The 17,777-nt window shown below is 40.0% G+C and overlaps 1 protein-coding gene across 1 annotated transcript in view; it reads left to right on the top strand.

Moving 5' to 3' along the window:
• Positions 1-16,947, top strand: part of srbd1 (S1 RNA binding domain 1) — a 51,565-nt gene extending 34,618 nt beyond the window's left edge. Inside the window, exons 17-21 of the mRNA XM_059359531.1 lie at positions 6,871-6,977; positions 8,144-8,311; positions 9,131-9,271; positions 14,209-14,393; positions 16,118-16,947. Of these exons, the coding sequence (XP_059215514.1) occupies positions 6,871-6,977; positions 8,144-8,311; positions 9,131-9,271; positions 14,209-14,393; positions 16,118-16,410 (894 nt within the window). The 3' untranslated portion in view covers positions 16,411-16,947. The remainder of the gene's footprint in view (positions 1-6,870; positions 6,978-8,143; positions 8,312-9,130; positions 9,272-14,208; positions 14,394-16,117) is intronic.
• The last annotated feature ends 830 nt before the right edge of the window (positions 16,948-17,777 follow it).

Raw genomic sequence — 17,777 nt, 5'->3', positions numbered from 1 at the left:
TAGAATTATTCATTCATTGACATGCAAGGAAAACAGTGTAAATACTGTCTAACACTTGCGCAGACAGGCCTTTTGTCTGGACTCACACAGATGAGTAGCGCACAAGATAATTTACGCAGAAGTGTATAAACTAGTAAGAGTTTAGCAGAAATGCATGTGTTTTGGAAGTTGTGTGCATATGATTGAATAAATGAGACTTGGATTAAAGTGCACACGTTGTTTGACAGTTTGTAAACTGATGTTTTGCATAGGTTTGCTGTTGTTAAAGACAGCCCCCATTTAATTCAATTTATCAAGTTTTTTTTTCATTTGTTTTGAGTCTGATTAAATGTAGAAGAAGTAGAAAAATAATATTTTCTTCAAGAATTCAAGGTAACACAGCATGAGTAACTAATATACAAGTGGCCATTTTGGGAGTGGAGTATATTTGTGATAAATTGGCATCCAACAAAGACAAAAAAGAATGACAAGCCTATCACGTTTAATTCAGTCAGAGTTAAACATATGATGAGAAGAAAAAAACATTAAATGAACTTAGATATTTAGATCTTTATGCTGTGTATGTTTATATTAATTCTTATCTCATAATTAAATAATTGTTTTCTTTCCAATTGGCTTTCTTCAGAGCGAGCCACAGTTAAGTTGTCTTAAAAATAATTGTTGATTGAATTTGAGGTTTTCACCTGCAGCTAGTGCGAGTGATGTCACTTTCACAAGATGATTGTGCATGTGCAACGTTGTGTGTGTGCCAGCTGTGAAAATGTGTATGTGTGCGCTTGAGCATGCTATCTTTCACTCGTGGATGGCCGTGCCTACAGGGGAGACAGGAGCAGACAGAGCTGAGAGACGGAAGGAGAGGCAGAAATGGAGAGTTGACAGTGATTGATAGTTCCTCCTGCCTTGGTGTTTTGAGGCATGGGAAAAAATAAAACTGGTGCTTAAAGACTTGATGCCTGGAAGAAGCTGCCAAACATTATCTGCTGCTACTATTTTAATTGTTTCCCTTTGGTCTGTCACAGCATGCGTCTGTGTGTTTGTGTGTTGATTGAGCTTGTGAGATGAGTCATGCTTGTATCTTTGCGTGTTTGATGGATTTAAACGAGTTCATGCCAATTCTCTACTTATTGAACAATTTATAAAACTAGCTGTCATGTCCAGCTATTATTCTCCAGCTATACGGTTTATGGATTTAGTGAGGATGTTTCGGTTTTGGTCTTAAACTTTGAAAGTAAGCAAAGTTTTATTTTCATTGGTTGCATCAAACACAAATGTTGTCACTTGCATTTCATGCAAGGGAGTTAAACCAGTGGTAAAAATCCTAAAACTATTTTAACATGTAAAATAAGATTAAGCAGATTGTAAGCAGGAAAAAGGAGGTAAAATGTGTTTTGGGGTGTATAGAATAAGTACCTGAAATCAGCTGATCTGAGCTTACATTACAGGGGAATGTTGCTTCCTGTGCCTGTCTTGAAACTTCTCCTGTTTCAATTTTCTCATGCTCTGTTTTGCAGTCCCTCAGGTGATGTATGTGTGCGTGTATGATTGTTTTGCAGGAAGTTGAGAATTTGCCATTAGGCATTTGTGAAAGGTGTTGGAAAAACATAAACCTCTCTCCTTGCTGTCATATCAATTTCAGCTGCTGATCTATGACTAGTATTTAACCATTTAACTATGCACCTATTCACACATGCACACGCACATGCACAGACTCTTAGCCCAGCCTTACATGCTAGGAATAGTATGCAGTGTGTTCAGGAGGGAGTTCTCAAAAAGCATGACCTTCAGATAACCTCAGACACCTTGTTAGTAGAAAGTCGACTGATTATCTTGGAGTGATATATGTGCAGTTTCACAGCTTTGTCACACATTAAAAAGAGTAAGAAAACTCTTGTGTTTCTCAGGACAATTGCACCTTCTAGTCTTTCCTCTCATATAAGCTGCGACAGCCAAAGCACTGGAGCTACATAAAGGTTCAAGAGGTTCACATTCGCCCTTTCTCTCCGTGTCCTCTTGTGATCAGTCCCCCTTGCACTCTCACTTCTTTACTGCATGTGGGCTATTTTTTTAGTTCCTTTATCTAAAAAGTACTTGCTAGCATTGTTTGTTTTCTTCTAGTAAAACCAAACAGTATTCAAGTTTTAGTTCATTTAGGAAACTTGAATGTACTGTAAGCAAAACATGTTTAATTCTTTAGATCACTGACATAGGAACTACTTTGTGTTTTCTGTTCCATACAGAAAATGACCTTACACAATTATTCAACGCTAGATTTTTCACAAATGTGTGCTCAAACCAGTCTTAAAACAACTAACACCAACCTGATTGCTTGTTAAATCGTTGGTAAGGACTCATTGGCAGGTGCCCCCCCATATGAAAAGAATGCAAAAATGAAAATAAGCATAATTAGCAAGAGAGGAGAAGAAGTTTCCCGTGTGCCAGGCTGAATGCAATGAAGGGAGGCCTAATGTTATTTGATCCTACAGTTTGTAATCATCTTACAGTTATCCTTCCATCATTTACTGCCCTCAGGCTCCCGGTACAAGCAGCCATTCTGGCTCCAGCTTGGTTGCAGTCGCCAAGCTCTTAGTGGCATCATTCATAAATGGTATTTTAGTCTGCTGACAGTCCGAAGACCTACGCCATCATTGTCAGTCAACACCTCTACCCAGCAGCCGCCTCCCCCTTTCCTCTTTGGCCCTCTGGCTTTCTCTTTCTGTATATTTAGATTTTGTGGATTTAGATTGTGTTTATGCCTCATGTTGCAACACATTTATGTTTCTATATCAGAGAAAGAGGCGTTCACATTTTCAGTTTCTCAGTGAAATCACTCACAAAGAAGCATGTTTTGGTTTTCTGTCTTTCTCTCCTGCTCTGTGTTTCCCACCACTCACTTGTCTTTATCTTTTCTGATTGACATGTGGTAACTCAGCAGCATTTAAGTACTCAAGGTGCAGACAGAAGCACTTTGTTCCTGCGTGTTGGTTGGCTGGCTTCAGCTGGTTTCCGGCCAATCCAAACATGACCTTCACACATAAGGATCCAGTCCATTGGCTGTGGATGATTTTGAGGTTTGGGGGTCCGGGTGTTGGGACCAAGGAATGGGGGAATGAAGGTGGTTTCAACATATAATTGGTATCGTATCTATGAAGTGGATGAAATTAGAACATGCAAAGGTCTGCCCATAGCATTGCAAGATGTGCTTGTGTCTTTATGTATAAGACCCAATGTATAATAGCAATTATAAAATCTAGCCTTGTCCTCTGGTTGTGGTTGGCTGAGGGTGAAGTCAGGTTTTTGATTTATCAGTATCCTTGAAGTGAACTATGAAGGGCCAGTTTTTTCACCATATATGCCCATGTGAATTTATGATCCATAGCCGAGCTCTGCTTCATTTACATGAAAAATAAAGGATGAAGAAACTTGAGTTAATGCCCAGCTCACTGAGATCAGCTCTGACAACATGTGCAGCATTTTGTTTTTCTTCAGCAATTAATTGTATTTTACACTTGCCATTTTCAACATTAAGTTTCAATTTAAGGTTGCATTACTTGCATTACTGTTTTTTTAAAGTAAAGGATGGTAGAAAGAAATTCTGAACACTTTGTCTTTTTTGCAAATCGTTATAGAATCAACAAAAAAACTTTATACCGACACTGTACATACAGATATAAATACAGTACCAATTAAGTAAAATAAGTTAGATTTTTAACCAACAAACCGTTTAAATGTTGTATCGGTCAACATTAGAATCACTTGTAATTTAGACAAAAATATTTGTGTTTGGTAGTTTTGGATTAAAACATTCACAAATTAAATGTGTTATAAACCCTGTTTCTAAATTAGTGATGATTGTGTTTTTTGTTTTTAATTTGAATTAAATAAATATTATATATATTTTTATCAAAAAGTTATTTTTTTATTATAAAAGTTAAGTTACAGTTTCAGTCCACTTTCTCCATCTTACAGTTTTGCACTGTGGTGCACATACACCTCTGTATTAGCACTTACAATACCTTAGATCTTCTCGTGCTGCTCCCACCTCTATAAGGTTTCAATAAGAATGTGAGAACACATTCATCAGGGTTTTATTGCAGGTAAAAACTCACACTGCCTCACACACCTCCACCTTTCTCGTGTGAAAGCATTCTTCTCAGGTGTGACCTTACAGGTGATTCCCTCTCGCTGCTCTCTGACTATCTTTGCCTCATCAGCTTTCTTTGTCTTCTCACCGGAAGTCATAAAACTTTCAGTGGGAACTTGTGATTGTTTGGAAAGTTATTTTTATTGTCTGCAAACGGCCTGTGGCTATTCTGTAGCTTTGAGACTGCAGGTCACAAGAGGAGTCACCAGGGGTGCTGTGCAGTTTCTTCAACACTACCTCATCTCTTGCTGTCCTAATCTGGTTTCCCCTCCGACTGTTGTTTTCCTGATATAACCTGAGCTCATTAAATCCAACAATTCAGAATGGTTAAATTCAGTAATTAATTACTGAGATGTTATTAAAAAAAGGAAACCGTATCCAGTCATGAGGAATTGTGTAGAAGTATTGTTAGATTGCTGCACTTAGTACAAGTCTTGTGTTTAAAACTAAACTGAAGCTGAATGGGTAAGCCGTTCTTGATGTTTTAAACAAATGTCTTTAATGAAACAAATGATGTTCACTAAAACTGTAATGTGATGGAATGACATTTCATAATATTAAATTAATTTCAATATTTTTTTAATTATTTCCCTTTTATTGTTGATTCATTGGAATCATTTACACACTTTGCTATCATTATTTTTTCATAATGTCTTTTTTTGATATTGAACACTTTTTAGGGTACAGGTAAATGACATTGCTGTTCTCATGTGATTGAATACCTGTTCATGCTTTTGATTATTTAACTGCAACTTGTTTGTTATCATAGGAAACCAGGTCAAAAAGAAGGATAGCAGAATAAAGAGGTTTCATGATGTCATTTAAAAACGAATGATACGTGTTTTTGCACCTGTATAAACAGAAACCATGAGTGCTTAGTCACTTGCAAAAAATTCCAAATCTGCCCTGAAATGCATTGCTTAAAATAAAGATTAGATGTTGACAGGGTGCTGTTCCACTTTGTGCTCTGATCATCACATCTTGGCAATGAAAGGAAAATATTTTCAAGTACGTAAATCATCCGTGTGTGCTCATGCCGTAATTATACGTTTTATTGACAGCTACTGAATGCAGCATAAGTTGTTTGCTTTGGCGGTTCTCAGGAATACCTTAGTGAAACAGTTTCAAGCCGATAACTCTTTGAGCTTCCTTTGAATTGAAGTAATTTTGTGCTTGTATATTTCCCCCTGTTGATGCAATCCTGTCATGCTAAATGAAAGATAAATCATCAGAAAATGCAGGAATAGATTTAGATTTTGCTCTATTTAATTGAGTAGAAATAATAGACATCTGGTCTTTTCTCCTCCTCAGCAGTGTCTCCTGTATGTCTTAAACAATACATGGTATACTAATGTTATGCCTTGAGGTCTTTGGGGAAGTAATAACATTTTAGGCCATCATATCATTCAAAATAAAGGATTGTAAATTTATAAATGGATATGTGAAATCCAGAAGGCTTATGTGTCCCTTCACCCATGCATTCCTCGTCTCCCTCTCCCTCACCCACTCTGTCCTCATCTGTCCTGCCGTCCTGTTCGTGCTGACAGAGAAGGGTGCGTTTGCTAGCTGACGTTGTTGTTATCTGTTTACAAGCTAGTGTTTGTTCAGAGCTCGATCATGTTACAGGACAACCCATGCTAGTCTAAGCCACGTTCGCACACAGCACACACAAACACTAGCGCACACAGACACACAGCCCAACAGTAGTCTAGTTTAGACTGTCAGCTAATCCTCAAGCAGTTGCTGAGGCATCAGTCTCCAGCTGAACTTCCAGGGCTTCTGTTTGCCAGAGGACGACTACTAGGCCTAATAGAATTTCTTAAATCCTATTTTGGTGTTTTATTTTGATTAAGTTAACGTTTTTCTTCTCTGCTCTGCTTCACTCTCCTTTTCTTTATTTGAACATTTTGGCTGTCCTCTCTTATTAGGAAAAAGATTCAACTCTTTTTTTGGAAAATATGTTCTTATTGCTGGTTGATTGGCTGATGGTTGAGAAGTGTGAAGAGTTCATTTGGAGGATCTTTATTGACAGCGAGCTAAACTAACGAGAACATTGTGTTAGCAGGAGAGAAAGATTGCTGACAGGCCAAACTAAACATTCTCTTAGTTTTCCCATCTGCACTCCCTCCTCCTCTCTGTTTCTCTCACTGCATTTTGCTGTATTACTTGTCAATCAAACCTCTTTAGCTCGGTTTGTCATTACTGACACTGTATGCTGCTGTTTTTCCGTTTTTGAAAATGAAATAGTACGTACCCCCTCGGGGGATATTATGTCTACACATAACCAAATAGTATTATAGAGCACAAATGGAATATAATAGTGGATAAAAATACAGTATGGAGATTATGTAAACAGAAAATCAATATGTAAAGTATATTAAAATAGGCTGCAATAAAACATACTGGATAGTTTGGATGAATATATGGCGCAGAATTACAGCATTGTGACTGCAAAAGGCAACACTATTCACTTTCTGAATAAATGTAATTTTCATACATGAATGTTTTTGCTATTTTTACAATGATTCCATCAAAAAGAAAAAAAACTAAATAACCAAAATTCCTAAAGAGCACCTGCTCATATCTCATATGTCTGTCTGTGCAATGGACATCTGTGCAACAGATGAAAGTAATTTATTGTTATTTTCTCTTTTATTTGTCTGTCTTTGTATGTGTGCGTTTGTGTGCATGCATTTGTGCGTGTGTGTTTGCTAAATGTGTGTTTCTAGCATGACGTGTCTGCCGCATCGCTGAAGGCAGCACTGAATGCTGTGGTACAGGAATGTGTAAGCTTCGTCGGTGTGGATATCAACATCTGCTCCGAGACTCTGCTGAGGTAGAAGACACATGAAGAAGCACATATACATGTGCACTCTCTGCTGCACACACACATCCACACACACACTTGCAAATTGTGAAACGGTGATGAAGTAGGGCTTAGACCTGTGACATACTTTCCTTTAGCAGTCACAACATGGCAAAGCTTCATTCACACTCTATAGACGAATGCTCGATCCAGTCACAAACACACACACACACACAGGCCTCACTTATTGGGCTGAGTGGAATCCACAGAGGGGAAGACAAGGTACACGCACATACACACACACATACTCTCACACATACTCTAAACATATATGAATGCATAGTTCCAAATATCTTTGGTGCTATACTGTGCACTCCTACACGTATTTGCTAGAACCTCAATATGTACAGTATGTACACATGATTTAAGAGGACAGGAAGTGCACACGCGCGCACACGCGCGCGCACACACACACACACACACACAGACACACAGACACACAGACACACAGACACAGACACACACAGACACAGACACACACACACAAGTAGATACAAACAGTATAAAGTTAACTGGCATTGGCTGCAGGGCAGGCATCAGGTCATCTGTTTACCTGTCTGCTCTGCAAGTGAGCTTTTTCCATTCCTGCCAGAACGAATGCCCCCCCCCACACACTCACCGACGTGTTGATGACTGAGGTATTATGTGGAGTGTTGACATTGCCGTGTGTTTTAGCGTGAGTGAGTCACTGGGCATTAACAGAGCAGACCTAATTGAGTTTCAAATCACTGCTCTTCATCGCTCAGCCAAAACTTGTGTGCGTTCTTCTTGCTAGGTCACAATCTGCTCTGTTTGTTTGTATATTACATAAATCAGTGGCCACATGTATTTACAATACATACCCAAAAAATGTGTACACCATTTCCTGCACATAAACTGGTATGTGGGGTGAGAATGTGACCACCTCATGCTGACTTCAGAAGAGGCATACACATGATATAACATGCACAATACCACGATGATAGTCTATTTGTACACGATGAATTAGTTGTATGGCTGTAAATAGCCATGTGAACCAAACTTTGGTTCACCCCCTGTTATATCAGATATAAACACTTGAAACTCAACAAACTTCCAGAAATTCGATAAATATATGTGTTAAATTTTCCCTTTTCATTTGTTGTTTTATCTCCTAGTCATGTAGCGGGGCTAAATGCTGGCAGGGCGCGGAATATTGTAGAGTGGAGAGAGAAGAATGGTCCTTTCATCAACAGGGAGCAACTCCAACTGGTCAAAGGCATTGGGCCCAAGACCTACCAGCAGTGTGCCGGCTTCATTAGAATCAACCCGCAAACCCTGCACAGGTACACACACATATGCAAACTGTGCGTAAAAGATACACACACAGTTGACTCATTGTATTTCTCATAAAAGGATGCATTTACAGGTTTCCTCATATCATTTTTGGCCTGTCTAGCCAAGCAAGTTTTTTGGTTTAATTTGCCCAAATTTTGATACGTATATCTCAGTTTGTGGTAATAAAAATACAGTTAAAAATGTCAACAGCAACATCTTGCTCAACGTCAGCTTGTTGTTATATGTAAGACGAAAGATAAATTACTGAGAATAGAATAAAATAACCCAATATGGATGTAAAGCTGTAGTGTAAAGGAATTTCTGAGCAGCGTAAACCAGTGATATGGTGATGTACAAAAGAGCTCACAGAATAGTGCTGATTTTAAAGGTGCAACACAATTATTCATTGTGCAGTGTATAAGCCATGTATATCTTGTAGAGCAGGTGCGAGAAGTAGTTGCTTTAAGGTGGTATAAGAATGATTGTGAGGGAAGGTCAAATGTCAAGACAATGTTTCAGTGTAAAGCATTGAACTGAAATATTCTGAAAATGTTGACAGAATATAGGGGATATCCTGAATAACAATTACACTGTTTTAAGAAAGGCACTGTCTTAAAACAGAGCTGTGCAAACTAAATTAATCAGCCTCAATTATATTGGCATGTAAGCAGGGATTTCAGGGCCAATAAAATAAAAAGTAAATGGCTAAATAACAGTTGAGAATGTTTTTTGTAATTTGATAAAGGGACTTGGTAAATAAAGGCTTGTTTAGACTTCTTGATATTTCTTCTTCAGATTTAAAAAACCTTTCTTTCTTGGCCAAACAGCTCTGAATCCTCACCTCAGCCTGCACCAGAGAAACCAGCGGCTAAGAAGGCCAAAGGAAAGACTGGCGTCAAAATACCAGCCTTATTTAACCCCCTGGACCAGACCTGTATACATCCAGAGTACTACCATGTGGCACAGAGGTACAGTGCACACAAACATGCACACACATACACACACACTTGTAGAGCAGCCTACCCCACTGGCCAAAGCATGTTCGGGCTAAAATGGAGTTGATTTTGACACCATCTCATATGGGGCTGGTTATAGCTCTGGAGGACTCTGATTTGATTTACACAGACATGGGATACAAGAGAGGAGGCATTGGCCGCTTTGTACATGTGTCTGTCAGTGTGACTGTGTCTGTGTGTGTGTCCTTGTGTGAGAAATGATTGTTAGCGCTGCTGATGCTAATATCAAAAGCACATTGAACATCTGCCCGAGACAGACCGTGTGTGTGTGTGTGTGTGTGTGTGTGTGTGTGTGTGTGTGTGTGTGTGTGTCTGTGTGTGTGTGTGTGTGTGTGTGTGTCTGTGTCTGTGTGAGTGTGAGTGTGTGTGTGTGTGTGTGTGAGTGTGAGTGTGAGATAGAGGGAGGGCCTGCTCTCCTGCAGCTGTAGTCACTCAACTGTGTTTAGTCTACATAAGTTCTGACACTAGTGGCTCTAAGCATCGCTCCCCTCATGTTGATGTGCCTTTAATTGTCTCCGTGCATGTGTGTGGGTGTATGTGTCTCTATGAGCACATGTGTGAAGATAGATTGATGCTGCTTGTATGTAGCTGTGTTTTTCCTGATCTTTCCTACTTCGGCTAAGTGACCATGTATGCTGTGGGTATTATGTGTCAGCAGATACTGTATTGTGCAGTATATCAAAGAGCTTTCAGCGGTTAAATAATTCCCCGCTTTTAATATAATACACCTTCTATTCATTTCTTTCTTTTTTTATTTGTCATTTCTCCTTCTCACCCATTAAATACACGTTTTCTCCCTAAATCAACACATCTTATAATTATTTAAATTTCTTTTTAAATTTCATTATTTTCCATCCATCTTTCTCTGTTTATCTCTTTTTTTTGTCTCATTGTTCTTTTTAATCATCTGTCAGATGTCTACAGTGTGGTAGAAAAAAACATCATCATGTTGGCTGTGCATTTACATTTTTCCCCCTTGTCTTTTTCCTTTCTAACATTAAATATTTCACCTGTTTCTCACCAATCCACCATCATTCTCTGCTTTTCCCTGCTGTTCAGAACTCTTAACTCTCTGTTGGCAAATGTTATGTCCTTTGTTATGGCTATCTTATAATCCATGTCTGGCAATGCACTCAATCCAGTACAAATTTTTCCCCTGCTTGCACATATACTTTGTGATAGCCTCAGTTTTGCAAACTCTTGCACATCCCAAACCGTGTCTTGTGGTTTTACTCGATGTCACTTCTCTCTTTTAACATTGTCTGTGGGGTTGACATCTGATGATGCATGTCAGCACTTGCTCTTCCTTGGAATTCAAGCTTCCTGGTATAGTTTATTACAATGGAAAACAAGTCGTCTTCCACTGAACTTCAAAATCAGAAAGTACGTCATGCTTTTTGCAAAATAGCCCAGCACTCTTGGTGAGTGTGTAACATTTCCTTTCTTAATTTCAGTTAAGGTTCTCTTAAAAATGTTCTCTGATTATCATATTTAAATTCCTCTAAATTAAAACACTCAACCTGTGGGGAGCATTAGATGCCTCACTGCTCTTCTCACACCCTTATCTACAACTGATGAAAACAAGAAGTATGGAGGCAAGATTGTGGAGGAATGCTTTTGGTGTATGTGTGTGTGTATTCGGCGTGTCTTTATGGTGTATAAGGAATATCATGTTCATCACATTAGTGAAACTGGATCCTCCATTACTGCTCACAGCCCACACATCACCCCCTTTTTGTAACCATATACAACATACAATCCCGCTCTTTCTCTTCACACACACACACACACACACACACACACACACACACACACACACACACACACACACACACACACACACACACACACACACACACACACATCCACCCACTTTTGTTTCAGAAAAAGTGGGATAAGTTTGCTTAAAAGAGAAACTACTCTTAGAATATTAACATTAAATATCAGTGAAGCATATTGTTGTTGGGCAGTTGACTCCAATCCATGAAATCTATGATATTACTCTGATATGAGACAGTGGGGGTCCAGTCTATGATGAATACTTCTCTGATATGTAACTGTAGGGGCCCAATATTATTATAATACAAGACAGAGTGGGTTCTTGCTGTGGGCCTGGATAAAATCTATATCCTAGCCCACCCAACCCCACATTCACACATACACACACCACATACACACACTGTTGGTAGTAATTATACGAGTATGAACCCAACAGTGGTGGAGGCCTCTGGACTCCTGGAACCCCTTAAATACTAACATACACCCTTGGAAAAATGAGATCGGCAACACAGACACCTGAAAGTAGAACCCACCACCCACCAAAACCACTGTAGGGTCTAGAGCCAGAATACAGGCTGCTCTTAATTCAACACTGCTTTTGCCCTCTCTCGTCTCCCTTTATCATTCCATCTTGAATATTTTTTTTGTCACTCATCGTTTAAAGAGATGCTCCTAAATTTGAAACTGATAGTCTCTTTTGCCCTCTTGAACCTGTGTGTTTCTAAGGTTGTAGCTCTGACGTTTGAATTGTTTGAGGTTCAACTATCAGGATCCACCGAGAAAAGCCTGCAGTTTGGCTTCACTGCATATAAACAGAAAATCAAACTGTATATTATGTTGATTTAAGCCCTAGTGGTATAAACAGCTTTTTCTAAATTTCCAATGAGGAAACAAGTTTCTCTGTGATTGACCGTAACAAATTTTAAAGTGAGAAATTACTTTGTGTGTTGTGCTTTAGCAAATAAAAATGAGGCTGCATGGTTATTCTAATCATGGTTATAGATCACGATTATTTAAAATGATTACTCTGCATAGGCTCTCTTTTGCCATTATCATGGCACCCTTAAGCACCTTGACGTTTTGTCCGCTTCCTTTTGGCGCTCTTGTTAAAAAACTGTGCCGTTCACACTGACCTTCCATTGCTGGCCTGCAATCAAAGCAAAAGTTTTGCTGCCTGGCTGTCTACCACAAGCAAATCAGGCAAGAAAACCCACTGATAATCTGTTATAAACTATATAATATTATACAGGATATAAGTTTTGCGAATTGACATATTCACTGGACTTTGCAGTGCTTCAATGTGCAGTGTGAACCCGCCATTAGCGTGAGTTTGTGCTTTCAGGGAGATTTGAAGACAAAACAAGAGCATCATTGCGAAACAAAAGGCACCACAATTATTATTTTATATGAGTTACCCGGTTTCATATTTGTTGTGAGCCAGCATTGTAATTTATAATAAAATTAAAGTAATTTCCCAGCCCTAGGGCTAATACTTCCTCCTGTGCATCCTATCCTTTCTTTTTTGGCATGTTCAGAACTGTTGACACACCAGAGAAAGACAGGAAATATTGTGTGTAAGACAGAGAAAGAGGCATGACCTGCTGCAAAAGTCCCAAGCTGGATTCAAACCATGGGGGCTCTATGGTATGCATCTTAGATGACTAGGCCACCAGGACGCCAGTATTTCTTTTCCTGTCGAGAGATATATGGTTGGAAAGTTAAGAAGCCTAGGGAGACGCAGGAGACAAGATCCTAGTGTTAGACAGGCGTCCAGTTTAGTCCAAAGGTGCCGTTTCCTCACCACTAAGCCATTTCTGGCACAAAGTCAGCTACTATTTTGTACCGATCTGGCTCGATGGTGTCGAGGGATTGATTCCGCTTGTCTCCCTCTTTCGGACGGTAGACGGTGACTTAGGCTGGCAGGGGCCTCTCCGCTCACAGCTGTCTCATACATAGTTTGTACACAAGCCGTGTCCCGTTACATCCGCACTGTCTCTGCCACTGCCAAATGAGCATTTCTGAACAACATTGTGTATGAATCAACTTTGTGTGTGTGTGTGTTCTGATATGTGTGTGTGTCCACCTGTTCTGTCCATCATGGGGGGGGACAGCTGCGGAGTCTGTTAGGCGTCAGGCTGCCAGTGAGCGACATCCATCACGGTCGCTGCCCAGCTGGTCCATACATGAACACATGCACAGAGGCAAATGCATTCACATCTTTCACCAGCCAGGCAAAGCGCCTACTGTAAATAATATAGTACAGTACGCACACAGACACACACATCACACAGTTTTTCCATACCCCCTTTTTGCTACTTTGGCGCTCATGCCAGTTTGTTACTAAGTGTGTTTAGAATGTGGACTAGCTAATTAGTTTGGATTTAAATCTCAGGCTCCATAAGTTTTAAATGGTGCAACCTGACTGACTGTCTAGACATTTCGGAGGTGGGACATCCTGCTAGAATAAAGTGATAGAAGGAGATTTTTCCAGGCCGAGGACACATGGACAAACAGTACGACCTTAGCGGAGTGGAGGCAGTTTCATGAGACAAGGTGTCAGGGTGTTTACAGCCCACTGTGGATTTACCTGATTTAATGGGGGGTAAAATAAATGTGTATTTGTGTGCTTTAAGAACAGAAAACTCAACCTCTGCAGCTCATGCCTTTGTGTGTAATTACTCCCACACCTCTGCTGCCCTCCCTCCAGTCTCCCCCAGGTCCCTCTCACTTTACCTGCATTAGCTCGGCTTTTTTCCCCAGCTTCCTACATCTTTGCATGTCTCATCTTCTGTTTCTCTTCTTTCTGACAGTTACTTTTCTTTTCCTAATCATTCTTCCCTGTCTGTCGTCACCCCCCCCCCCCCATTCCTTCCTCTCTCCTGGTCTATTACTCCATCCCTCATAGGGTCAGCTCTCTCCTCCAGACTGCGAGAGAGGTGGTGCACCCGCCATCAAAACTGCTGCCCACTATATGAACTTGTGTTCAAATACCTAAACGTACAAAAATGCTTTTGATTGTTTATTTGCTTTCACTCTTTTGTAGCTTTATAAGTGTAAGTTTCACACTCTGGGCTATATTTTTACATATTTGTTTCTAAACTTCTGTCCAGGTTTCTGTCCCTCGTGGATGGGAGTGTCGACCAGATCGGGAGTGCATGTCTGCAACAGTGTGTGGAGAACATGGTTCAGACCAGCGATGTCGAGGCAGTGGCCAAGAAAGTGGACACCACACCTGAGACGCTCAAACTCATCATCGATGGCCTCACACAGCCCCCCGGGTTTGACATAAGACAAAGTAAGACTCCTGCCATTCACAGTCACACTGAAATAATAAATAATAAAAACGGCATACAAAGCATATGGACATTTCCAAGAGGAAAAATATACATATTCATCCATTTGAACTCAATAATAACATAACAGATTTTTTTCAGATTTAGAGAAAATTCAACAGTGTTGACATGCTTTACCACATTTATAAACTAATATGATTTAAATTGGGGGAAAAAAACAGGTATTTCTCAATATTTTCTCTAAGTTTTTGTGCAAAAAACTGTTTTGGACACAAAGCTATCAGTGTTTTGAATCATAAAAATTCACAGACTGCACATGTAACTTCTTGTTGTTTCTCATCTTTCCTTCTTAATGTCCTTTATTGGTCCCTACTGACTGATAGACAGTTTGCCCAGTTCTTTGACTGGTTTGCTAGTTCCAACACACATTGACTTTTTCTTCTGCCTTTATTATAATAGGCACGTCTTGGCAGTGTAACTTGATCAGATCTGACAGTGCTATGGCTTCCTCCCTGTAGCCCAACAACACAAGTAGTGTGTTTCTGACTGGGTGTGATGGGTCCAGCAGACTATGCTGTTGGACATATCTTTACACACACATGCAAAAATACACAAAGACCTCTGTTTTTCTCCTTAATGTCATACTCGTGAGTTAGGGCACACATAAACATACCTAAAATCATACACGGTCACAAACTTTTAGATTTTCAGCCATTCGTAAACTAATTTCAGACCTCACTTGTCTCACTTGTTTTGTTCTTTCTCTTGCCTGTATTTAGATAAAGCGTGTATACAAATACAGTAATACAATACAAAAGTGCAGTAAGCTGAAAGTCATGTGTTGTAAACAAATCAGACGTATGTTATATTTAACATGCTTATAAGACCTGAAGAGTCAACATAAGAAATCTGTTTTGAAAAAAATACCCACTATTTGAAAAGAAAATGCAAAAAAGATTACTGTCTGTCTATACGTGTCATACTGGTTGAGAATTGGTCAATGGGTATCGACTACATTATACAGGAAAGATATACAAGGCCTGTTGTCCTGATGTAAAACGAGATTAAAATGCAAATTAATCGCAGTCTTATTTCCAGACTGGTGAGTTAAATACAAAATAACTTCCGTGCCTTATTACCAGGCTCTCCTTTTTTATACAGTTTCATGGAGAGCGAGAAAAAAAAAAGTCAATCCTGGATACCCAGTTAGCGCTGGCTAGCTCTTCTTAAAATTGAGGAACGCAGCTTCAAGGTTCATTCTCAGGTTGGCCCTATTCGGTTGCAGCACACCACGCTTGGCCTCCTAGCCAGTGCTCAGCTGAGTAAACAGATGGGCCCCGGCTACCGCATGAAATCAGTGCTGTGGGGAGGATAATTGGACTGGACTATTTCCTGGGGCGCGAGCTTTCCTTGTTTGTGTTAATGCTACAGAAAGGAAAAAGATCTCTCATGAACAGGCCAAGTGGAAAGTGAGGTAGACTAGAATACTGAGAAATGTGGAAGTATGTAGACACAAGTATTGGGTTGCTGCTCGAAATGTAATATCTGTTTGTCATATTTGCCCCGCCCCCTCACTTTCCTGCATCCCCTTTTCCTGTGTGTCCTCCAAAAAAATTGTGATCGCTGCCACCCGTACCTGACTTTGTCCTCGATCTATCTCCTTCACTTCTATCTACTACCACCATACTAGATATTCTCTCTCTTAATCTCTTCTTGTCCTCTCCAGATTTTCAGCAGCTGGACTTTAAGCGGGGCATTGTGTCCATGAGGGACCTGCGGGTGGGTGAGAAGCTGACGGGCTGGGTGGACAACACAACTCTGTTCGGGGCTTTTGTAGATATCGGTGTTGGCCGATCGGGCCTCATCCACAAGAGCAACATCACCCTGGACAAACTGCCTGTCAGCCAGCGCCGCCGCAGCCTGGCGCTGGGACCTGGGGAACGGGTGGAGGTCCGGGTCCTGGATGTGGACCTTCAGAGGGGACGCATCGGACTGGACCTCATCAGGGTCCTGAAATGAAGTCACTGTGAGGATGGGGATGCTGAGGAGGTTGAGATGCTGTGTAAATAAATGTAGTAGTACTACATGTAAATAATGTAGTGTGTTCATTGGTGTGAAAAGGATGGGTAACATGCATAGGACAACTCTCTGCTTGCTGTTTTTGGTGTGTTTGCAAAAAATAATCTTAATCTTAATTCAGAATTCAGTGAATATTAGTTTAGAATATTAGCAATTTAAACTTAAAAATATTGTCTTCCTTCAGTTTTCTATTGAATATTTAAAAAAAACTATCACAGTCTGTTTTATTTACATTGTCTGAAATGTAAATAAAACAGACTGTGATGGGACAAACCAACTGCAGGACTCTACATGTAATCTTTCACAGATTTCTAACTGTTAAAAGAATGGCTTCATCTGCAGATGAGGTTTTGACTTTAAAAAACGTTTCCTGTATACCTACTGATGTAGGTATAGAGTGATGCATAATATGAACTCACATTGGAGAGGATGGGCATGGATGAGAAAGGAAAAGAGGGAGGATGGGAGAAAATGAAGGTGGGAGAAAAGATGAGTGGATGTGTTGAGTGATGGAAAAAGGAAAGAAGACACCAGTTAAAAAAAAAACAAGTTTTCCTTCCAGACAACAGGAAAATGTGAACAGAGAATGAGTGGGCTGGAGGGGGGATGGGTGGAGATGGGGATAGGAGGAGGAGGAGGGAAGTGTTTCTATCTCCCAGACTGCAGTAAAGCCTGAAGGCTTTTTAGGCATGGTCCCAGACACAATTATCCCAGGACACACACACAAACACACTAATCAGCTGCTTCAAAATTAATCCCAGACTCCCCATCCACATTATCTAATTTGTTTGTTTTTATGAAACTGGAATAAATAAAAAAAATACATAAAATATGGTTCTGAGAAAGCCTGGGGTCCCCTGTGCTAAACCTTATACTGAATGCAGAATACCTAATCACAGTTAGTGCCGCTGCTCCACTATCCCCCCTTTGGGGAACAAATGGAATATATTCTAGACACACAAACAAAGAGATGTTCGATCAAGGTTAATCAGAAGTGGCAGTTTGCTTCGTGATGATCTGAACAAACCGCACACACATATACAGACTAGTTTCACATACTGTATTTCATTGTCTTTCTTTGCGTAATCATTTTCCAAAAAGGATTTCATTTTCTAATCAAGGTGCCTTATTATGTTTGACGTTAACTCCCTTTGTCATTTTGTTGTCCGGGTTTTTTTTTCCCGTATTATATACTGTAGCTTGGCACAGTCTTCACTGTTTTTATTTTGGGGGAACACATGTATTCGTAGAAGTAGACACAGCTTCCCTCAGCATCATCCCCTCTTTTCCTGCCTTTAATTTTCCTC

The sequence above is a fragment of the Centropristis striata genome, chromosome 20, assembly GCF_030273125.1.
Source record: "Centropristis striata isolate RG_2023a ecotype Rhode Island chromosome 20, C.striata_1.0, whole genome shotgun sequence".
Taxonomy (NCBI): Eukaryota; Metazoa; Chordata; class Actinopteri; order Perciformes; family Serranidae; genus Centropristis; species Centropristis striata.
The sequence above is the reverse complement of the archived record's forward strand: the minus strand, read 5'-3'. Positions and strand labels throughout refer to the sequence as shown.